The sequence below is a fragment of the Lissotriton vulgaris genome, unplaced genomic scaffold (genome assembly GCF_964263255.1).
Source record: "Lissotriton vulgaris unplaced genomic scaffold, aLisVul1.2 SCAFFOLD_2660, whole genome shotgun sequence".
Classification (NCBI taxonomy): Eukaryota; Metazoa; Chordata; class Amphibia; order Caudata; family Salamandridae; genus Lissotriton; species Lissotriton vulgaris.
In genome coordinates, this window is record NW_028241827.1 from 238,428 (window position 1) to 263,442 (window position 25,015).

A 25,015-nucleotide genomic window follows, 5' to 3' on the forward strand; every position below is an offset into this window, starting at 1 on the left:
TACATTTAAAACAGTTTCTTAAAATGTGGTAAAAGGGTGGTCTCTGTGTAATTGTCCTTACCGAAGACCATACGATGAGAGACTAGTTATCTAGCAGTGTTCCCTGAGCCGGGGCAGGCTAGGCATTTGTAGCCCAAAGATCGTCCGTTAGGTTCCAGAACCAGTGGTAGCTGCAAGTTGTAGATTTGGTAGTCTTTGCTCTATAGTAGTCAGAAACTTGACGTATCTACAATTCAGTTTTGTGTTCGCAGGGTTCAAGCATGCAAGCACAGCCTGCCTTCGCGTCCTGGTCCCTATCTGCTTGAGCTGGTCCCTTAGTAGCTGTTGGCGGGCTTGTCAGAGCTCTTCGCAGAGACAGGTCAGGTGGAGTATGTCTCCTATTGCTAGGTTGCAGAGCGGACAGGCTTCGTGGCCATTGCTCCTGAGCCGTGGTGGTTGGTGCTCTCTGCTGGGCAGGATCTCTAATCTATATTTCAAAAACTTCAGTTTGATGATTTTTGGGTAGCCCTGGCTGAAATAAAGTTGTGGTGTCAGGGATTTATACGTATTTAAAGTAATCCATGCATGGTTTCTTTTAGCAAAAGCGGCTTTGTCCTCTGTTAGGGAAAGAGTTTTTACGTTCTTCCAAATCACTTTTTTAAACAGGTTGTGCCCCAGTTGCATATCCCAAAGTGCGGATGCCTTGACAGCCCCCAATGCTGACTTCAAGTAGGAGCGTGCCTGAGATACATCCCTGCTTTGTATATCTTTCCACAGCATCGCGTTTAAGGTGTCATTGGAGGCAGAGCGGAGTTTGTGGCAGCAGATAATGTAGGCTCCTTGTCTTGCAAAGTCTTTTTTTATTAGGCCAAATTTTCAGTTTTCAGTGTTACTTTTTATCTTTACCAGTGCACTGTGGGTGTTTAAAAAGGTGGTGGTGGAGGTGCTGCCCATCTGTGGAGGTTCGGAATACCAGTCTTCCCATGCCTTTATGACTGGTTGCTGAAGGCTGGGTCACATCAAACAGTCTTAAACTACCTCCAGGCGACAGGAGACCCGTTGACATCATTGGGCTTTTTATCGCCTTCCCAAACTCACACCTGACTCCTTTACAAAGACTCCACTTCATTGGAATTATCCATAAAACAACTTTTACGAAGCATCTCTCCACCTCAATGAGCCCAGGACACTCGGGCTAAGATCCCATTGTTTCAAGTCTTGACCTAGGTGTCAGTGAAAGTGGCTCTGAGGCTTTTTGACCTCTTGGCCTCCTATAGTGTGCTGGTGGACCACATCAGATGGCACAGGATGGCTCTGCAGTGTTGTTTGTAGTTTATGATGGCTCAGCACCTTTCAGAATCCACCCGACTGCTGGAGGAGACTGCAGAACACCTACGGTGGTAGCTTCTACACCACAACTGGACCCGCTTTCCTGTCCCACCTTTAGCTGAAGGTGGTGGCAGATGCATTGTTGCTGGGTAGAAGTAATTGGCGATAGGTGGAGGTTAAACTTGCTGAATTGTGGATGATTCACCTAGCGTTCTTCCTGACCATTAAGGGATACATGTTCTTACAGACAGGACCTGTACAAAGCCATCCTAGTGACCAGGAATTGGACAAGGAGTGTGGTACCCAGAACAGTAGTTCTGGGTACCACACTCTCCTTGTCCAATTCCTGAGTATTTGTCCTCCGCTGCTGGTGTCCCTTTGAGAGTACCTCTCTGATTGTCCCTTTGGGAGTACCTCTCGGCTGTCCTTTCGGGAGTACCTCTCTGGCTTTCCCTTTGGGAGTACATTTCTGGTTGTCCCTTTGGAAGTACCCCTCCGGCTGCCCTTGGAAGTACCTCCTGTCGCAGCAGAAGGTCAGGGTCCTGCATCTGAGCCTACAGCTCAACCATGGGATTGAGCGACAACAGTGGATGACTTTCGATCTTCCTCCCAAAGTAGTTGCTGTGATCTTGGTAGCCTGCCGTTCCTCCACAAAAACATTTTACGTGGAACACAAGGAGAAGTTTGTTGTATGGTTTTCTCCCTGTAACATTCATTCTTTAGAGACACTGTGTCAGTGGAGATGTTGTTCAAGATCTTGGTTCCATGGAGTAAGAAAGCCTGCTTTCTGGTCTTCTTCCTAGAATTTCTTCTTTCCAGTCTGGCAATTTCCTGGATTCTAGAGTTGCATTGCATTAGGTGTTTGCCAGGTAGGCAGGGGTGTTGTTTCTGATGACCTTTTAGTTTAAGTTTATGCAACTAATACTGAACATAAGGCCAGCCTGGAAGGGGAGAGACCCACAGACGCTTCATCAGTGTAGGATGATGGGATTTAAGTTCATGAGACTGATGATGAGCCGAGCCGAAACATATAGTCTTTCATGGCTATTATCCAGGAGATAGGGAGGTCTGGGATCAGGAAGTTGTCTCAATTCAGATGCAATGGACATTCTCACTGTAGGGTACGCAAGGTATATTGTTATTATCCGACTGGCTCATGTTTGTTACACCCTTGTGCAGGTGTAAAAGGATACTTAAACTCATTCCGAAATCAAGAGGGACATTTTATCTGGAGGAGGTATGATTTTGTGACATAGGTGGGAGGCTCTAATCAGAAACCAATAATGTTTTTTTTCAATGGGATAAGCATGGTCTCTTTCTTCCACCTCTATGAAGTAACCTGCTGCATTCTGGTTCTCTTGAGTGAACTGAAGGAGAAATGTGCAGCTATTTAGGCAATGTAGGAAGTCAATATGAGCTACGGATGGAATACAGGAAGTAATTATGAGTGGGGAAAGGAAATGGAACATGTTATTCCAAGCTACAAAGAGAGAATGATATGAGTTACTCTATGAAGCTGAGGCTTTGCAGGGAGTAAGGAATGGTTTCTGAAGGTAGGAAATGAATCATGGAACCTGAGAATCTAAAGAAAGCAATTCTGGTGTGCCGACTGAATGCAGGGAGTAAGTCCATGTTGCTGAGTGAAGATAGATTGCAAGCTGGTGAGTGAATGCAGGGAGGGATTCCATGCTACTGAGGGAATATAGATACAGGGTGGTTTATTCTTAAACCAAGTGATTCTGTGATGCAGAGGGAATATAGACTCTAGGCTGGTGAATGAATCCAAAAAGTGACTCTATGCTGCTTTGGGAATTTATCCTCTAGACTGGTAAATAAAAACAGGGAGTGGTTGAGGACTGCTAAAGGAATGAAAATATTGATTCAAGACTTCAAATGTAATTGAAGGAGTGATTGAGGGCAACTGACTGAATAAAAGGTATAATTCTGGGCTGATGATTTAATACACAAGTTATTGAAAGCTGAAGAGAGAATACATAAAGGGATTGAGGGTTGCTGTGTGAATGTGGAGAGACATTATGGGCAGCAGAGGGAATGCAGAGAATGATTGTGAATTGCGTTGCGCCGGTTCCGAGGCGAGGCTTCATGTTGACTTGCTTTGGTTCTATTAAAGCTGTGTGGCAAGGCTTTGCAAGGTTTTGCATTGTCTTGCTTTGGTTCTATTAAAGCTGTGTGGCAAGGCTTTGCAAGGTTTTGCATTGTCTTGCTTTGGTTCTATTAAAGCTGTGTGGCAAGGCTTTGCAAGGTTTTGCATTGTCTTGCTTTGGTTCTATTAAAGCTGTGTGGCAAGGCTTTGCACGGTTTCGCATTGTCTTGCTTTGGTTCTATTAAAGCTGTGTGGCAAGGCTTTGCAAGGTTTCGCATTGTCTTGCTTTGGTTCTATTAAAGCTGTGTGGCAAGGCTTTGCAAGGTTTCGCATTGTCTTGCTTTGGTTCTATTAAAGCTGTGTGGCAAGGCTTTGCAAGGTTTCGCATTGTCTTGCTTTGGTTCTATTAAAGCTGTGTGGCAAGGCTTTGCACGGTTTCGCATTGTCTTGCTTTGGTTCTATTAAAGCTGTGTGGCAAGGCTTTGCAAGGTTTTGCAGTGTGTTGCTTTGGTTCTATTAAAGCTGTGTGGCAGGGCTTTGCAAGGTTTCGCATTGTCTTGCTTTGGTTCTATTAAAGCTGTGTGGCAAGGCTTTGCAAGGTTTCGCATTGTCTTGCTTTGGTTCTATTAAAGCTGTGTGGCAAGGCTTTGCACGGTTTCGCATTGTCTTGCTTTGGTTCTATTAACCCCTTCGATGCTCATGACGGAACGGTTCCGTCATGAGGCACAGTGGAGCTGTGCTGATGACGGAACCGTTCCGTCATGACCACACCCATTATCATTGACCTTCAGCACCGGAGGGGAATATGTCTAGCAGCGATGAGGTTAAAGCTGTGTGGCAAGGCTTTGCAAGGTTTCGCATTGTCTTGCTTTGGTTCTATTAAAGCTGTGTGGCAAGGCTTTGCAAGGTTTCGCATTGTCTTGCTTTGGTTCTCTTGAAGCTATCAGCTGATTGGCAAGGCTTTGCGCCATCGTTTGCTGGGCCGCACTTGTTCTTTGTTGCTTTGGTTAGATAAACATCCTCTAGCACTGCATGTCCAAGGGCTACGAGGGTTTGGATTGCCACTTTGGGGCTAGGACTCAGTCTCCCACAATGCACTTGCACAGTTCGAGACAAGTCTAGTTACCACTTGTCAGCTGAGGTGTCCTCTCTTTGGCTATGTAGATGACTTCTTCATCTCTTTTGTTACCTCTTGCTGGCTATCAGGGAGTCCATTCCTTTCATTTTGGATTCAGGCGCAGTCCTTTCTCTGTGGAGCCTTGTGAGTGCAGCAGGTGCAGTCTTTAAGAGTGAAATCCTTTGTTTGGTGCTGGTCCAGGGATCTAGCGGGCCAGTCCTTCTTTTATTCTTCTTTTCAGGCAGTCACCAGAGGAGCTCCTGCAGCTCTCCCATATTTATCCTCTGTAAGACCTGACATCATCGGCCTGAGTCTCTCCTCCATTTTTTTCTGTTTGCCTCCTCTGTTTACGATGTTTTTGCTGGAATATTGCTTTGGGCGCTGTGCCACTGCTGATCAGTGCCACAGTGCAAGTGCTCCTTATGTGAAATTGCTGTATTGATTGAATTCCATGTTTGGCTTATTTGGTTTACTATCAGTCCCTAGTCTAGTGCACCAGGAGTGCCAGGGCTTGTAAATACAAATGCTGCTCGTGGGCCTGCAGCACATGTTGTGCCACCCACAAGAGCAGCCTAGTAAAAGTATGTCTAAAGGTCTGCCATTGCTAGACCCACGTGCAGTCTGGTACTGTCACGCTGACTGCGCAAGTACACCTACTTGCCAGTCCCTAAACCTTCCCTTAGCTTCATGTTAGTCACCCCTATGGTAGGCCCACGGGCAGGGTGCATTCTAAGCATAAGGTAGGACAAGCCTGACCAAGTTGGCCTGTCCTAATAGTGAATTACAGCCATATTCGTTTTTCACTATTGTAAGGTAACCTGCTCTCCACTAGTTAGAATGGGCTGCCAGGATTATTACTGCTATAATCCTAGCTGGCTCGGGGAGCATGGTGCAATGTCGAGTTTGGTATCCCTGAACTCGGGGTTTAATCATGCATCCATTTGTGTGGATTTATTTTATTTATTTATTTATTTATTTGAAGCTTATAAAGCGCACGGCTACCTCCAGCGGAAGTGTCCCGGCGCTAAGATTACATGAAAGTCCCCAAAAGAGCAAACCAAGGATACATCACAATCCGGAAAAGAAAATACTGAACCTAAAAGAACTGCAGCCCTAGTGAATAGTAAACAACCAGGTCTTAAGTTGGCGACGGAAGGCTAGCTCAGAATCCGAGAACCTGAGATCAAGAGGAAGGCTGTTCCAGAGCTTAGCCGCAGTGACGGTAAAAGATCTGCCGCCACTACGAGAAAGCCTAAATCTTGGCACCGTCAGGAGACGCAAACTATTAGATCTTAGGTGTCTAACTGACGAAGAGATCATAAGACGCTTTCTCAGATAGAGAGGGCCAATTCCATGGATTGCTCGGAATGTCAGGGTCAGAATTTTAAAATCAATGCGACGGGCTATGGGAAGCCAGTGAAGCTCATCCCGGTATGTCCTGACCGAGGTACGAGCGGGGATATTACCAATGAGCCGCGCTGCCGCGTTCTGGACAATTTGCAGGCGGTCAATTAGGTAAAGGGGGACACCTGCATATAGACTATTCGCATAGTCTAGGTGAGTGGAAATGAGTGCCTGAACGACTGTTTTGCGAGATGATTGCGGGAGGTAAGGGAAAATTTTCCTAATCATTCGCATTTTGGAGAAACAAGCACCTACCACTTTGTTGACTTGGACCCTTCCAGACAAAGCATTGTCAAAGGTAAAACCAAGGTTACGAGCCGCTTGTACAGGGGAGGGGGGAGGATTCAAAACAGTGGGCCACCAGAGATTAGCAGGAGGGGGGGATTTCTTACTGAAAAAGAGAACCTCCGTTTTGTCTGTGTTAAGGGCAAGGTGATTAGATGCCATCCATGTGCAAATGTTGCCAAGGCAGTTTCTAAAGTTGGAGAAGTGGGAGTCAGAGTGGTCTCTGAAGGAGAAAACAAGCTGAGTGTCGTCAGCATAAGAGACCACTCTGACACCCCAAGACTCAACTACCCTGGCAAGAGGAGCTACATAGGCATTGAACAATAAAGGGCTCAAGGCCGAACCCTGGGGCACTCCGCACAGGAGGGGTTTGTCCTCAGATTCAAAAGGGTGCAACGTAACCCTCTGAGATCGACTAGACAAAAAAGATTTGATCCAGGCCAGCACTGAACCTCCTACCCCTAACTGTTGTAGACGGGTGGCAAGTATATTATGGGAAACAGTATCAAATGCAGCGGATAGGTCAAGGAGGACCAGCATGGCCTCCTCGCCCCTATCCACTGATTCCCTAATGATCTCAGAGACTTCTACCAGCGCCGTCTCAGTGCTGTAACCGGTTCTGAAACCGGACTGGGAGTCATGTAGGAGCTGGTTAGATTCTAGATACCGTGCCAGCTGTTTCTGTACCACCTTCTCCAAGATCTTAGCAGGTTTGGGCAGGAGCGATATAGGCCGATAGTTCCTGAATAATAGGGGGTCAGCACCAGGTTTCTTCAGTATGGGAATTAGCCTGGCCTGCTTCCACACTGAAGGAAACTGTCCAAAGGACAGGGAGGTATTCCAGATGGAGAGAAGTGGATTTACTAGAACCGGGGCAAGAATGCCCATGACTCTAGCCGGGACTGGGTCCAAAGGGGAACCAGACTTTACGCTGAGTAGCAAAGACAGCGCAAGGTCTGGGGTCAGCTCATTAAAAGAATTAAAAGAACAGGGAGTGGAACAAGGATTATCTACAAGGGGGTTAAAAGATACCGTGGCAAAGGAGGAGGAGAGTTTGACTATTTTCTCCTGAAAGTAATCCGAGAGTCCATTGCACAGATCTTGAGTGGGGGTACAATGGGATTTTGCAGCCGGGGGATTTACAAAGTCTTTCACAATAGAGAAAAGAGTTTTGGAGGAGTTATGTGCCTGTTGGATGAGGGTGGAGAAGAAAGTTCTCATAGAGGAGCGTTTCAGTTTGTGAAAATGGTTCCGAGCTGATTTATAAGCCAGTTTGGCTAGAGGGTCATAATCCTGTCTCCATTTACGTTCCAACTGCTTACATTTACTTTTCTCCTCACGAAGCAGAGGAGAAAACCACGGGGCCGAGGGACGAGATCTGGAAGAAGTGAGAGGAACATAAGGGGCAACAGCGTCAAGGGCGGCGCAAAGAGTCGAATTGAATCTAGTGGTCTCTGAATCGAGATCTTCTAGCTGATTGAGTTGGAAATGTAAATGGCTTTCCAAGGAATCACAGGTTACCTTGGCCCATTTCCGACCTCTGGCTCTGTTAAGAGGGGTGGGGGGGGGGAGGGGAAGGGTCCGTGATGGAAAAAGGAATCAGGAAATGATCTGTCCAAGTAATGGGAATCGGAGGAGAAGAGGTGATGCCAGGATGGTTGGAAAAAATGAGGTCAAGTGTATGGCCTGCAATATGGGTGGGACCAATAACTAATTGGGGCAAGGAAAGTCCAAGTAAAGTTTCTAACAGGGAAGAGGCATGTGAGCAGGAGGGGTTATCAATATGGAGGTTAAAATCACCTAGTACAGTAAAATGGGAATGTTTGAGAGAATAATCTGCAATAGAATGCATCAAGGCATGTAGAGAGGAGGAAATCACAGGGGGGGGGTTGTAGACCAATATGCCTGCACAAATAGTGCGAGCAGAGTCCGCAACCGTAAAATAAGCGGCTTCAATGAGGCCGAGATTAGGAATTTTCGTAAGATTAAGTTTAAAATGTGATTTGGCGATTACCGCAAGACCTCCTCCAGACTTGGAGTTGTCTCGGTTAATACCAATTAAACAATAGCCGGGGGAGTGGCAAGGTGGATGGCTGGTTTAGAAGAATCCTTGATCCATGTTTCAGTAAGAAACAAGATGTCCCATTTATGGGTGTCGAGTGATAGCCAGATATCAGAGGCGTGAGCTGGGAGGGATCTGCAATTGATTAATGCCGCTTTTAAAATGATAGGAGGCTGGCTTTTGATAGTCACGGGAGTTAAGGGAGTTTTAGATGTCATAGAGAATAAATAAATAAATAAATATAAATAAATCATGCATCCATTTGTGTTGATGGTTTTTGGACTCTGGGTTTGAAAATAGCACTTTTAGAAAGTGGCTATTTTCTTGTCTAACCATTTCTGGTTTCTGCTGGTTTGGTGTGTGTGTGACAGGAGCTGGGTGGCTCCAGAGGTCTGGATGAGTCAGTGTGGGATGAGTGGGACATTTGCATTGAGAGTAGGGGGAGAGTAGTTCCTGATAGCCTGCCCTGCCTGATACAATGCTGGATCCACCTCCTGCCAGGCGACTGATGGCTCTGTGCCTGCCAGGGACGATCCTGGCCCCACCTCCTGCCAGGAGGCTGATAGCTCTGCTCCTGCCAGTGACAATGCTGGCTCCACCTCCTGCTGGGCGTCTGAGGACCCAGCCCTGCACAGTGAATAGGCCAGGTGCCTCTGCCTGGCTACACCCACAACAGACCCAGGATGTTGGGAAATTCCCCTGCATGGACCAAGGGATCAAAGCCAAAAAGGGGTATAAGAGAAGGACCCCTGAACCAAGAATTTAGATCACTTCTTACAAGGAAACCTGAACCAAGGACAAGAAGCCTGCTGATCCAAGGACTTGCCTACCCCTTCTGCCAAGTGTGCTGTTTGTTGGGGGAATCCTGCAGTTGCTTCTTTATTTTTGCCAAGGAACCAGGAGAGAGGAACTGTGTGTGTACTCTCAAGCTTTGCTTTAGAAAATCTCCAAGGGCTGGAAGAGTGCCAGACTCCTGTTGAAGTCACAGGGCTAAAGGACTTCATTTGCTAAAAGTGCTTGTTGCTGGAACCTGAAAATCCAGCACCTCTGAAAGAAACCAGCAATCTCGACGCCGACGGACGCCGCCGAATCCAGCTCGACATCGTGAGTAACGGCTCCAGTGTCCCGCTTCCTCGACGCCGGCCGCCGGGCCCGATCGACGCCAGCAGCAACGCCAGTGAGTAGCGAGTTCGGCTCCAGCTCCAAGTGACCCCGTGTCTGCATCGCTGCTGATCGCATTGACTTCGAAGCCCTCTCGACGCCGTGAGCACTGCTCAATCTTGCAACATCATCATCGACATCGGCGACGACGCCGTATCCTGCTTTGCCTCATGAGCGCTGCTCCTGCCCGACATCGATCGACGCCGCTGCAGGTCGCCCCGACTCCGAGGCCCGATCGACGCCGAAGACGCGACGCCGGACATCTCGACGCCGCTGACCATCGTGTGCTTCGCTTTTCCAAGGTACTGTGTTGTGGGGGTCTGTGCGACTCCGGCTCGACGTAGCGCTCCTCGCGGTCGACGCCGAACCTTTGGATTAACTTTGCCTCGACGTCGTGTGACTCCAGTGTGGGTTACATTGTTGCCAAGAACTGTGATTTAAAGAAGAAGAGTTGCTTTTGATACTAAAGACTTTGTGCTAAGAAGAAACTACACCTGAACCATTATTTTTCCTTCCAAGAGTATTTATTAAGACTGTGGTATATTTTTGTCGTTATTTGGTCTTGTGCTAAGCCTTATATAAAAATCCTTATTTTTATAATACTACTGTGTCGTGTCCATTTGTAGTGTATTCACTTCATTACTGTATGTGGTCATAAATGCTTAACACACAGCCTCTGAGATAAGCCTGTCTGCTCTGCCAAGCTACCAAGGGGGTGAGCAGGGGTTATCAAAGGGTGTGATCCCTTTGCCCTGACTAGAAAAGGTGTGTCCCTATTTGTCAGAAGTGCATACCTCTGCCAACTAGAGACAGCCGGTTCTAACATCCTCCATTCTGGGTTGGCGGGAAGAGGGGACACTCAAACCAATAAGGGTAACATTACCTCCCTCTTCTATGACCACTTTCTGCTAAGTGTGGCACATTGTTTGACCCAGAATGCACTGTTCTTACAAAACTCTAAATGGAGAAATTATTTACTCTGTGTGTGTTTCTGTCTAATCCAGCCCAAAGGTGTGGTTAACAAATCACTATTCTCCCTTTCCGCCCCTTTCCAAATAATTAGGGAAACTCCCATCTTGCCAGAGGTATGGGAAGGGAGATTGTCTGGGTCCTGTGATATCTGTTTTCTTCAGAGGCTCCTGCCTTTGAAGTCAAGCTAATGTACCCAGTCCCCTTCCTCTCCAAGGCTTCTCCAGGAAGCCAATCTTCTCCCACCTAATGTCTGTATTGTTTCAGTCCAAGGCCTCTTCACACCTACTCAGAAAGCAGCTTGGCTCGGGCTGTCAAAAGGCTGACCAATCGGAAGAGGCTGCTACAGGGCTGCTTAGGATAACTTTAAGATAGTAAGGGGGTCATTAGGATGGTGATCGACTGCCATCCCAACTAGATTTACCCCCTCCATATTACTATGGCGGGGGGTACCGCGGCGGATGCAAAGTGCCAGTCGGCAATCGTCCCAATTGCCGGCCAGGCAGAGCTAGGGTTAATATGGTGGTGGTGCCTAGAAAGCACTGCCATCCATATTATGTTTGCGCTTTTCACAGGCCTTTCCATGGCGGATTCGCCGCCATGGAAAGGCTGGCAGAGAATTGCTTTTGGGGCCTGTTGCAGGCCCCCAGGGGGGTGGGGAGCTGCACTTGGGGGGTACACATAGGTGCCCCCCTTCATTACCATGCACAAGGTGGCATGCACTGCGCAGTGCCTGCCACGTTGTGCATGGCAATGCACAACATGTCTCTTTGGCATTGCAGCGGGTGCTGCTTACAGCAGCACCCGCCGCAATGTCAACAATTTGGAATGCGACCGCCAGGGTGGCGGTCGCGTCCTAATTGGCGGTGTGGGACCCCGCACCACTGGCAGATGGTCCCAGCACCGCAAGGGTGGTGGGCGGGCTGAAGTCCGCCCGCCATCCTAATGACCCCTTTAGTTCCAAAACTACTTTTCCTGTATTAGTAATAATAAATCTGACCTTGCCAATTTTTGGGATTTATTGTAACCATTTTTTTGATACTTTGAATGATATGTCTAGCTAGCTCTAATCAAAGTTAGACTTTATTAAGTTCAATAAAGCTTTCTCATGTTAGCCTATGAGGCTAGCAGCATTACAGCAGGGGAAAAACTTATTTGGGGGTCTTTCCTTACCAGAGCCAATAAAACATTGTTTATAATGTCCCTGCTTTTTATAACAATGCACCCTACCCTCGGGGAGCCTAAAGTAGACCTTACGTGTGACTTATAATTCATACAAAGGTAGTTTGGGACTTTGGAAGTACCTTTAATTCCTAAGTCGAATTTAGACCTAGTTTTATTTTAAAACCAATCTGGCTTTAGAATTACATCTGACAGCAGTGCACCCTTAAGTGCATTAGGTCCACTGGGGTCTCTAAACATACATGGCTTACCATATACTATGGACTTACAGGTAGGTTGTCGTTGTCAATTAGAATTATACCAATTACCATATACCCTTAGAGAACAGAGCACTGGCCCTGGGCCTGGTTAGCAGAGCCCAGGGCACTTCCTGCAACCTCTAGCATCAGTCACAATGGGGGTAATCAGGGAACAAATTATGACTTTCCTATAACAACACCATGCAGTGTAGATTAACTAATATTTGTAATTACCTATAAATAAATAACACATACATAACACATTTGTTTTTGTCCAAAAACACCTGCATCCAGTTTTAAATATCTCTTTGTGTGGCTGTCATTTTTCCCTCTGCTCATATATTTTTCTTCTGCATGCTTTTGTTTTCACAGTTACTAATGAAAGGTGTTATTTTTGCCAGAATGTCTCCGGCACAGAAATCCAGTCTGATAGAAGAGTTTCAACAATTAGAGTATGTATTTTATTTGACAAATTTGTATTGTTCTTGAGGGTGTACTAATAAGTAATCATTATGGAAGGTGCTGCACAAATGTTAAACACTGTTATGCTTCATTGACCTGTGCAAATGTTTAGGAGCCCCAATTATGCCAAGAATGCTAAAAGCGATGCACAGTGGCACTACAAAAAAGCCAGACAACCCCATCTGTGATTTTGAATACAGTGGTGGTCTTGGTGTCAGTCATAAAATTATGTTCCATATTTGTAGACTTTCTAAACAACATTTGTCATAGCTTAATTTGGAAAAAATGTAGATTGTCTAAAAATACTAACTACTCTCATGGTTTGTTATACAGACATTTACTAAAGTCTTCCTGCCCAGATCTATTTGCAGCTGAAGAGAGTCTTGTCTTAACCAGTGTCACTGTGAATACATTTTACAACACTCATAATCTCTCATAAACTGCCCTTTCTTCAGATAATTATCCTTTCATTTCTTCTTTCATTACAGTTACTTTGTAGGAATGTGTGGTGATGGAGCTAATGACTGTGGGGTGAGTAGATGTCAACTTTGCAGCTATTTTTATACTTTGGATTGATTCACTCTTGGTGACCCTCTACATGAGATAAACTTGAATCTTCAAGAACACAAGCTTCTTAGGACATGTTAAAGTGTAGATTTAGGGTGAGCCTGATTTTATACCAAGCTATTTCTGAGATATGAACGTGTGTCCTTTTTTTAAAATTGGGGACTTTCAAGCAGTTTTTCCAAGTTTTTGATTTTGTTGAGAGAGATAGGACTAGCAGTAGGAACAATAACACAGCCAAAATTGTTGACATAATACTGGCCATCAGAATGAGAGATACTTCTCAGAGGCTGTGAGTATCACACAGCTAGGGAGTGAGTAGCTAAACAACTCTCTCCTCATCCTTTTTGAGGACGAGGGAGTCCAGGGACTCTCTGTGAAACCTGACCTTCCTACAGCACAACACCACCCATATTAAGACCAGCAAATTCCTATCAATATGGAATTCAATAGGGTATTCAAATAGACATCATCAAAAGGTAACACTGACTTACATGAGTCACATTTACTGAAATTGCAACTTAGCTGACTAATCAGTAAGCAAACACCTATTTCCCCCGCACACATTTAATATTGTGCTTTATACATACTAAAACACTGCAAAAATATCATAGACAGTAAAAGAACAAGAAGGAGAGAAACAAGGTCTTGCATTGACAACTGAGGAGGAAACACTTGCTGGATAAAGTTGGTGTGGATAATGTGGAGTAAGATGCGTTCATCGCTTCAAAGCGGACCAGGCCTCAGGTGCAGAGTTGCTTTTAAGATCAATTTTCTGCCAAATGGAATAAAGTATTTAGGGATTTTCTTACGTCCTGCCCTGCAAATGTCAGAGGGGTTGATTGGAGCACTGCTTGTCATTCTCCTTTTTAGTTCTAATGTTGCCCTGGGGAGAGACCTGGCATTGGTTTCAGTGATGTTGGTTGAAGTGAGGCACCTCTTTTATGGCAATGAGTGTCTGTTTTGGCGAGTCTTTCTGGTTGTCATTTGGCACACCGTGCCATGTAGAATAGTGACTTGAGAAATTATTATTCATCACATATAAGGGAATGGACTCATCCATGAATTTTGTTGTTTTTCCTTATAAATCAACCTTTACTAAAGAATTTACAATGTCCCTCTGTGGCTAAAAGGAAAATAAACATTTCATGAACTTAGTATAGATAGTGTTCATTAACCTATAGTAATTGATTAATGATTCTACTATCATCATTAATATTATTACTATGCTCATTTATGATTTTCTTATTTGCAAATTGGTAATGGTATGACTATAGTTGTTACCTTGCTTGACGTTTCTGTTTTGCCACTAATTTGCTGGTACCCAAAACTAAGGTTGAAGGACTTCAAATCAAACCAAAGAGGAGAGGCCAATAAAATTGAAGATTTTGAAAATTCTTGGGCTCTGATTTAGAGTTTGACAGGCAAGTTATTCTGTCACAACTTTGATAAAGTACCCTACCTGCAAACCCTCGGTCTGCCCACCTCATTTGGAAATGGCTGGCCCTTCAGTATTCTTTCGATGTGTCCCCTGCTAGCTTGGCCGACAGACAACTGCCTCTGACAACCCAATAGAACAGCGGTCATCGGAGACAGAACATATTTGGGGAGGATGGTGTAATGCCTTTTCACCCTGCCATCCACCAAATCTCTAGTACTTGGAAAGTAACAGTCATGATGTGACAGCAGTTCTCTTCAATATACAGAGATGACCACAAGGCCAGTGGTCCTCTCTAAATTTGGCACGTGATGTCCTCTGCTATCCTGATGGACACTACTACATCTGCCAAAAAGTCTAACTCAGACCCTTTGTGTCACCCTAGAACACAAATAATCATTTTGCAGCTCATTCTAATGTCTGTGTTAAACCAATTCTGGTTATTGAGCAATTATTTTCTTGTCATTCTCATTTTTTTGGTGGGCAATAACGCTCCTACAAGAGTGACCAAAGCCAATATCAAGTGTTAATTGATGTTATTTGGTTAAGTCTCAAGGCTTCTTTTTTATTTACTTGCACATATTTCATTTGTTTTCATCTAAGCAGAGCTACTTAGGAACATTGGGCCCGATTCACAGAAGTATCTGAGACGAAAGTCTAACTTTATGACTTTTGGTATTCACCAAGGTCATTTACGAGTAGCTAAGTTGGACTTTTGGTCTAAGTTTAAACAAAAAGTCTAACTAAGACCAAAAGTCTAACTTTAGTAGTAGTAAAGTTAGACTCATGGTCTAAACTTAGACAAAAAGTCTAACTTTACTACTCGTAAATGACCTTTCAGGCACATGCATCATTGTTGGCTTTTGCGATTTCTTAATTGCGATTTTTAAGGAATGGCAATTACGAAATCGCAAAAGCCTATGCATAAAGAAATCGCTGAAAAATTTGCGATTTCTAAACATTCCTTAATTGCGAGTCGCAAATTGCGAGTCGCAATTAAGGAATGCCTCCCCATTCATTCCTAAGGGCTTAGAGGCGCATAGGAATGAATGGGACGACATTCTCAATTTGCAATTCGTAATTAGTGAATCGGAAATTGAGAATGCGATTTCAAGGTTGCAGGGGTGTCCAAAGACACCCTGTTGCACCCTTGAAATGAATCTGTGCACATACGTTGTGCACACACATGCCCTAAGGGCATGTGTGTGCACAACATGAAACTTTGAAAATTGCACAAAAGTGCATTTTTCAAAGTTTTTGCAAATTGCCATGAGGTTCAACCTCATGGTAATTTTCTCCCCCTAATTGCGAAATCGCTATTTTTAAAACTTTCATGCATTGCATGGTTCAGGGTGCTTCCATTCAGGCAGGTTTGTTTTTGACGCAGGAAGGGGCGCCTTCCTGCACAAAACAATCCTACAAGGCGTTTTCCTCTTTCTATAGGTGTTGCATAATTCAGCACATAGGGAAAGAGAAAAAATGAGGAGAAATTAACATATTTCTCCTTGTTACGTCTGATCTTGGGGAGGCGTACGGATTTAACGCTACCCCAGGTTTACATCACCTTGTAATCTGGGGCAGCGTCACATTCCATGGGTGTCGCGCGGGAAAACCCACTTCAATGTCCATGGAACGCCTCTAGGGAGCAGAGTAAGGCGAGGCAGTGATTTGCGCTTGTGATTTATGAGGTCACTCCAAGCCATGCAGGGTGGCCTTGCGTGGCTTTTTAAATCTTTATGAGAGCCCTGCATCACGCGTGTACCGGTCTCATAAATAAACCCCTGAGCTTCTCAAGATCAAACTATCTAATAACAACTAGATATTTTAAGATGGGGTTTGAGTTTGTCCGCCCCGGAATCTTTACTGTTGACCTCTCTTCCCGATCCTCTGTGATTGGAAATGGAGGGGCTTATTTATGCGACCCCTGCATCACTTCTGCACCACGTAAACCGGTGCTGCATGCGTGATGTAGGGCTCTCATAGAGATTCATGAATCCACACGAATCCACCTTTTTCACACGAAAACTAAACGCTACAGTGAGGTTTCAAAATCTAGCTCTAAAAGATCCCATAGTTTATGCAGCAAAGAATGGGCCCATCAGCGCTATGCATCGTTGGGATGCTTCATAATATAGATGTTATTAACATTATTTTGAAATTGAAATTGTAGACCCGTTTTGAATGTTTACTCCTATTCCATGTTTTTTTAGGTTTTTCTTTCTTCAAAAATATACAAATGTGATGAAGAAGAATAGCAGAAAAGCAGAGATGTTCCTCTTGCAGACTGAATGTGATGAAACAGCTGTGTGAATCCTACTGATGTACATGTGTTAACACTCAATACTGTAAATTGCCTTCTGATTTTCCATTAAAATGTCAAATATTGATAGATAAAATAAACAAAAAAAGTGTGTGTTTATTTCAGGCATTAAAGATGGCCCATGCTGGGATCTCCCTGTCAGAACACGAAGCATCGGTGGTCTCTCCCTTCACTTCTAAAACCCCCAGCATTAAATGCGTCCCACAGTTAATCAAGTAAGTCAACCATCATCATCATCAAAAACACTCTTTATTGGCCAAACGCCATGTACATACAGCAATATTATAACACAACTCAAACAATTTGAAAATGAATAAGGACACATTATTAGAAACTTACAAATTATGTAAAAGAGTTTAGTATGCAGGGAACTCTTCCTGATACCAATACACTCTTCTAAAAGGCTGGACATCAACGCGCAGGTAGTTCAGTTTGTTAAAAAAACAAGCGTAGGTCTAGTCTGGGTAAAATCCAATAATGTGAGGGAGGGTAACAAGCTCAAAGAACAAAACAGAATGGCATGCAGAGTGCATTGCTTACACAAGTGATCACAGGAGCAATTAGATGATTCATCACAAAACAAAGGGTCACCAGCAAACCCGAGTAAAGAGTGAATGTATCCTAATCTATAACACATTAGTAGGAAGCTATCAGTTATGCACTAAGTTCAAGCAAGGCTCAATGGAGAAAACAGTTTTTAAAACTATGAAGGTACAGTTTTCTTGGTCAAACCATTGGTGTCTCTACAGACATGTTTCTGTGAAAGAAAGTTGTTCTTAACTCAACAGATATCACAATGGAAATAACCATTTCTTCAGGGTCAACCACAAACTTTTTATCTCCCTTCTAGCCCTTTTGCTGATCTTGTTTTTGCTGTCTTTTTTACTCTGGGTGTTTTACCACTGCTAACCAGTGCTAAAGAGTATGTGCTTACTCCTTAAAACATGGTAGCATTGGCTTACCCACAATTGGCATATTTAATTTACTTATAAGTCCCTAGTAAAGTACACTACATGTGCCCAGGGCCTGTAAATTAAATGCTACTAGTGGGCCTGCAGCACTGATTGTGCCACCCATTTAAGTAGCCCTTTAAACATGTCTCAGGCCTACCACTGCAGAGCTTGTGTGTGCAGTTTACTCTGCCATTTCGATTTGCCATTTTAAACCCCTTGCCAAGCCTTAAACTCCTCTTTTAAGATACATATATGTCACACATTAGGTAGGCCCTAGGTAGCCATAGGGCAGGGTGCTATGTAATTAACAGGTAGGACATGTACTTTTAAGTTTTGCATGTCCTGGTCATGAAAGCTCCCCAATGTATTTTACACTACTGTGCCATTCCCATAGGTCAACATTGGGGATTCCTTGTTTTATCTAATAAGTGTAATTCCGAGGTGGAAGGATGTAGACCTGTCATGTTTAGTACCTATGGAACTGTAATGATAAATCTGCTGCTGTGGAAGAACTGATTGTCTGCTGTTCTCACCTGCCTGCTGCCCTCCTTGCCTGGGTGAGAAAGAGACAGGATCTCTGTGTTTGAGATTCAGGGGCATCTAAAGACACATCATCCACCTGCAACAGCACCTGGAATTTGATTGCTGCAAGTCTTGCCCTGCCAAGTGCTGGCAATTCAGTCCTGGGCACTTGGAAATGGGTATTAAGTGCTGCTACTACCAAAATCCACGCATCAAGGACATTGCACCACTCAGAACTAATGCATCTCTCTTGAGGCCGACACATCGCTGTTACCGCAAGGACTGTGGACATTGCATTGCTATCAACACGGCTCTTCGCATCCAGTTCTCGCCTATAGTCTGCGGCTCAACCATGACGCATCCACATTTTGTGCGGCTCAACCATGACGCTTTGGCTAAGAATCCTGTACTTCGGTGTCTCATGCTTCATGCATCTGGGCTCCGTTGAGGGTGCAACCAAGGTACTTTTCAGCAGAACCAACTTTGTTCACTTATTCGACCCATGCTCCATTGTGGTCAGCCTGAATGTCAGGACTCCAAGACTCCAAATCGGAGTAATAGAGCAGAGGAGAGAAAGTTGCAGCGCTACACGAGTAAAGAGAAATACATGGACGGAGTCAACTCGGAAATGGCACCTTAAGATGGTCGCCAATACTGAGTTGAGGTCAGCGGTCTAGTTGCCAGCTGCAATCATAGCGGAATCCAGGTGAGGCTCGCGCTTGTGAAGAACTGCGCACTTCACCAGGATTTTCACCGCTAGAGGAACGTTTTGTGACAGGAGCTCAAAGTTTTACTTATTTAGTTACCGAGTGAGAAAAACCTTCCCGAAATAGCAATAGTTATTCGGGAAGGTCAAAGTCGACGATCTTGGCATATTGTAGGAGAGAAAATAACGAGTTTAAAGAGTGAGAAGCAAACTTGCGCTGCTGAAGAGATATTTACCGCAGTTCCCAAGAAAACGGACGACGGCATAGGTGCACCTAAGAAAAGAAGAAGACAGCACAGCTAAGTGGCAAATAGACAAAACAGTCGTTTAAGCAGAATGTAAAAAATTGTAAATTGTATTTGAGGATAGAATGCATACTTACCCAGAGAGGCAGCGCAATAGAAGCAGTCAGCGTCCCTTGTGCGTTTTTCAAGTTAATCCTGTAAATAAAATAAAAGAAGAGTTTAGTGAGAACAGGAGAATCACAGAAGAAACGAAAAAGGTCAAAAGATAAAGTGAGTTAAGAAATAATCCACAAAACATAGAGAGGCTAAAAAGAGTTAGAGAGAGAGACTAATTAAACTATATGTGTTATAGGAGAGACCAAGATAAAAGACAGGCAGACGAAGATCACAGCGAAGAAGTTGAAAATGACAGAAGTTGGGAATAAAAGGGGGTGCAAAGATAGAGAAGTGAGTAGGAAAACATAGAGAGAATTACAAGAGAGAGGTAAAACAGTGACTCAGGGTTATTATCTGAATTTCAGGGAAAAGACTGTCGGAAGCAGATAGCACAACTCTATAAAGAAAAACTAGTGAGAAAAATAGAAGAGAAGCAGAGTTCTGAAAGTACAAGGGTAAGGAAGTCAGACACATAAAAAAGAAAAGATAAAAAGACAGAATTAGGGTTGAATTGGTTTGTTAATATAATTCATTGCCTCCAGGTTTCGCCAACTGAAGAGGTCTGCAGAACAGACTTCAGGAGGAACCGACCAGAACAGTCTCTTCTCTTGTTTTTTGTTATTTTATCCACTTTTCCCCTTCCCCCCAAGATAGCATATCTGGAGACTTGTGGTGACGGTCCCAAATGCTCCATTGAGTTGATGGTGTTTTCTATAGAGCTCTTCAGCTCTCCCATGCAACACATGTATGACTAAACAAACCTGCTTTATGAATTCTATAATCTGGTACTTTCAGTTCTCCATTTATGAGAAAAAATTGAAATTAAACCAGGAAAAAAAGAACAAATCAGGACTGAAGGAAATACTCACATTTCACGGGGGCAAACTTGGTGCTTTCTGTAGATGTATTATAATCCAATGAGTTTACAGAGTTTTGACAGTCAAATAATTGTCGTAAAACAGAAATGGAGTGCCAAAGGCCTAGTGATCAGTCTCAAAAACTGGTAAAAGTAAGATATAGTTTTTACTCTGGATAAAGTATCTTCTTAAATTGTTTTAAGACACTGGGAAATCTTAATTAGCCAGGACCTCATTCCTCGATTTAAGTCTTGAAACTACTAGTAGCATCTAGAAAACTCTTGTAATCCATGTTCTCCATTTTCAAGTTCCATGGATTTTACACTTGTGGGAATCTAAATAAATTTCTTCTATCGCTCCATTTTAACCTCGCCATGTTATCTTCTCAACAGGGAAGGACGATGCACACTTGCGTCTTCATTCTGCATCTCCAAGTACATCATTGGCACCTGCCTTACTTCTTTCCTGTGCGCCCTTCTACTTCTTTGGGTAAAAATCAAACAATTGACTTCTTTCATATACAAAATAGTCAGATTTATTATTGTGCACAAAATACCTGATCCTCACAGATGAAACATAATAACATTTCTTTTTTCCAGCAATCATAGATGTAGAAGGATATGTGGTGTACTGTGGTCTACTGTAGCTATTTGGACCACAGCTGTTCTTCATTAAAGAGCTCAGTGGTTAGAGACTAAGGGCAGCTCAGGAGGGAGAAAGCTGTTTTAATTTGCAAAGGAAGCAAGTTTCAATTCTGAGCAGCACCCACCATGAATGAATGAATGAATGAAAGCAAATTTGTAACGCGCGAACTAAGCCCAATGGGCATCAAGGCGCCTAGCTCAAAATAGGTTACATGTCCCAGGAGCTGATTACTGGTAGGCTTTCTTAAAAAACCATGTTTTCAGGGCCTTTTTAAAGAGGGGCAGTGAGGATAGAGACTTAAGTTCCAATGGAAGTGCATTCCAAAGACGAGGGGCAACTATAGAGAAGGCTCTTCCTCCCCGTCTGGTCTTCTTAGTCCGGGGGATAACCAGAAGGTTCTGTTGTAGTGAGCGTAGACATCTGCTGGGGACATAGCCGGAGAGAAGTGATCCTAACCCAACAGATGTTCCAGCTTTCAGAGCGCTATGCACTAAACAGATGATTTTAAAAGAGATACAGTGCTCTATAGGAAGCCAGTGTAGGCTCTTTCTGGCTAGTGTCACAGAGGAGGAGCGAGGGATATCCAGGACAAATCTTGCTGCCGCATTTTGAACTATTTGGAGGCGCTGGATTAGTCCCTTATTCATCCCTGCATACAGTGAGTTGCAGTAGTCCAATCTTGAACCAACCAATGCAACCACTGTCTGTTTCCTCGCTTGCGGGGAAAGATAGTGCACTATTCGACTGAGAATTTCGAGAATTCCCCAGCAAGTAGCCACCGTTCTTCCAGACTGAAGGAAAAAACCACAAAGCCCCTACCTCACCAAGATGAAAGTTTAGAAGATAGCATCACCAAATTTCTAGCTGAGCTGGAAGGAAGAGTCCTCTCGCCGGACATTCCTTCTGAGTTTTTCTCTTAGATTAGATGGGCCTTATCTCTGAAGCGCTGCCTAAGTAATGCAAAGAGCTTTGAATATTATCCTCTTGTGAAGAAGGAGCCAATGTAGACTCACTAAGGCTTGGGAGGCAGAATTGAATCTCTGGATTTTTAATCAACGTCCTAGCCACTGTGCTATTAAGAATCTAAAGTTTCTCCAGGAGAACGTTTGGCAGATTTAGGTACAACCAATTACAATATTCAATTCTGGAAAGTACAAGGACCAGAATAACTGTTTTCAACAGATCAGGAGGAAGAAATAGAGCTTTTTTCCTGATCAAACAGAGCAAACTAATGGAGGTGGAAATAACCTTATTTACAAGATCCTTTTAAGTGAGTGTATTGTCGATCGGTATTCCCAAAAATCTCGCCTTATTTACTGGCACTGGAAGCGGACATAATACATCTGGCTACCATAAGGGGTTCCGCAAATAGATGTTTCCAAATAAAATAACCTCTGTTTTTGAGAAGTTCAAATTGAGGCAGTTGTTATCCATACATAAGCTTACCTTCCTTATACAATCACGGATCAACTCATTCTGATCTGGGCCTTTCCCAGAAAGAAAGACAATGATCTGGGTGCTGGGTGCATATGATACTAGGAACAACCCAAAAGATTTCACCAGAGCCGCTAGTGGCGCAACATAAATGTTGAATAGGGTTGGACTCAATGAACCCTGTGAAACAACGCATTGTCAAGAAAAGGATTGTGAAGTAAATTTGCCCCAGTGACTCTGTTGGGACTCTCTCCGTCAAGAAAGATCTAAATAGAGACAGAGCAATACCACCAATCCCCAGCCCTTTCAGCTGGTCAATCAAGAGATCATGGCTGACTGTGTCCAAGGCCACGGTCAGGTCGAGTAAAATGAGGGCTGCATTGACCCTCTATCAACTGGAGCCCTGATCATCTCAGTGGCCACAATAGGGGCTGATTCCGCAGAGTGCCCTTTGCTAAACCCAAATTGGGAATCATCCAACAGATGATTATTATCCAGAAAAGGCAATAACTGAGATTCCATTTCCTTTTCAATCAGCTTAGCAGGAAACAGCAGCCTAGATATTGGTCTATAGTTGTTCGGATCTAAGATATTTAGGGTGGATTTCTTAAGCAGCTGAAGAATGATGCTGATGTCCAAACATTTGGAAAAATGCCAGTCCTAAACAAAGCATTGAAAATAGCTGTAAGATGAGAGGCCCTATATAGTGTGTGGCAAAACTGTCATTGATTTTTCCTGTACAGGTTTGCCATTTAAGGCATGGTGCAGGTGCACCCAAGCAGATTCAAATTACACACAAACCAAGGTGAAGAGTATGTAACTTATAAACGATTCAAGAGTATGTAACTGAACTGTTGATTACTGAGAAACTAAATGAATGCCAAACAGAGCCAAACAACTATGGGCATTCAAATTTCCCTTCACTGAATCTGGTGGATATATTGAAGCCCTCTTCCAGGGCAGCAGAGTCCAGCATTAATGCTGATGTGACTGGGCGCACCATACAACATATAATAAATGAATAAATTAGCTTGGATTTGTCAATATTTAGTGTTTTTTTTAGTTTTTTTGTTTTTTTTAAATGTATCATTTTATTTATATGTTCAAAAGGTTTTGATTATACGTTGTGGCCTAGGTAAGTTATGTATGAGAAATTACTTTGACTTTGCTGATTCACAACATTTAATGTCATTTGCTTTGGGAGTTTCCTAACATGATAAGTGTTACTAAGTATGCCTTTGCTAACTGCAATTCAAATTTTCAGTCCCATTTACACTTGGTTTCTTCTTGAATAGTTAACATGGGAATCCTGAGTGGTTGTTCGTTTGATGTGCATATGAATGGATCAAAAGACAAATTTATTGAAAATTAAATAGCGATAACAAACATATAGACTCGCTATACTTAACTAGTAAAACTAGTAAAACCGCAAATATCTAGAACATAAATACTGTTGTTAAAAATGTCAATTTTTACCTACATTTAAAACTGAAATGTGGAAACAAAAATGGTGATACCTTTAAATAAACATATAATACTTCAGAGATATCAATTCTATCAATAGGAATAATGAAATAATCATAAATAAATATTAAAACATCACTTGTCAAATAAACCAATTATTGGAAATAAACCTAAAACATTTTATACACATGATTAAACTAAATATAAATAAATTGCTTCAACCAAATCTTTACCATTCATGCCAATACATTATATATTTTGGTGATATATATATATATATATATATACATATATATATATATATATATATATATATATATATATATATATATATATATATATATATATATATATATATATATATATTACCTACTGGCGGTCGCCAGTAGGTAGTTATAGTTAGGACCTAGTTTCCATAGGAAATCCGCAACATTCTATTTGGATTAACTTTGGCCCCGGTGAACGAATCTTTGTGAATTTCTCAAAGAAGATGGCTCGGTCCGCTGCGCTCCTTCCCTGAAAGTTTTGGGGGGATTCGTCAAGTGGGGGCTGAGATAAAAGGGGGGTCCCAAAACGTGTTTTTGCCATGTTATTTTCCATAGGACGTTTAGACACGGCTACAGCTCGAACGGCTGAATGGATTTATAAGAAATTTGGAAAAAAGGTAGTCCGGCTCGCAGATTACGCTTTTGTTTGAATGGTGTAAATCCGTTCAGTAGTTGCTGAGAAAATTAAAGTTGAACTCAATTATATATCTGTAAGCGCGCACGGGTGCGCGCACTAACGCGGCTGTGCACAAGCGGAATTTTGTTTTGCTGTTTGATGTCTGTCAACGTTCAATTCGGAGGAAATCAGGAAGTGTTGACCGCCATTTTGTTAGTGCGAGTGAATATATTGTACATTTCAAAGCGTTGGAACATGGAAAGGGGACAAGGTAGAGATTGTCTGGCCGCGTAGGTTTTCTCAGGGGGTGCAGTAAGGCCCTTGAACGCGAAAATATATATATTTTTTTTAATAAAAGTTGCGGGGTGCGCGCACTCAGTCGCGCACACCTATTTACAAGACTGTGAAAAACTATAGTGTAGAGCATGGAAAAGGAGCAGGGTGGAGAGTGTTTGATCTGGTAGGTTTTCTCAGGGGTTTATTAAGGTCGCAGAAAGTCTAAAAGTAGCTTTTTTTTGCAAAAATGTAGTGGGTTGCGCGCACCCGGTCGCGCACGAAGAACAAAAATGAAAGGAAAGATGGAGATAAATCAGAAGTTTGAGTGTTTAGATATAAGGTGGCTCTTAAAAGAGCCCTTGTGTTAATTGAGTTTTTTCTGCACTTATAAGTAAGTACCGATGCAGAGTCTCATGTTACAAAGGAAGATTCTGTTTCCCTCATCCGTGAAATGAACACCAGCTCTCCTATAGATGCCT

General features: G+C 43.3%; 1 protein-coding gene across 1 annotated transcript in view; it reads left to right on the forward strand.

Moving 5' to 3' along the window:
• LOC147669876 (putative cation-transporting ATPase 13A5) overlaps positions 1-25,015 on the forward strand; it is a gene marked incomplete at its 3' end in the record, with an annotated part of 192,652 nt that overhangs the window by 99,874 nt on the left and 67,763 nt on the right. The window contains exons 20-23 of the mRNA XM_086948182.1: positions 12,204-12,283; positions 12,782-12,824; positions 16,721-16,830; positions 20,447-20,543. Of these exons, the coding sequence (XP_086804308.1) occupies positions 12,204-12,283; positions 12,782-12,824; positions 16,721-16,830; positions 20,447-20,543 (330 nt within the window). The remainder of the gene's footprint in view (positions 1-12,203; positions 12,284-12,781; positions 12,825-16,720; positions 16,831-20,446; positions 20,544-25,015) is intronic.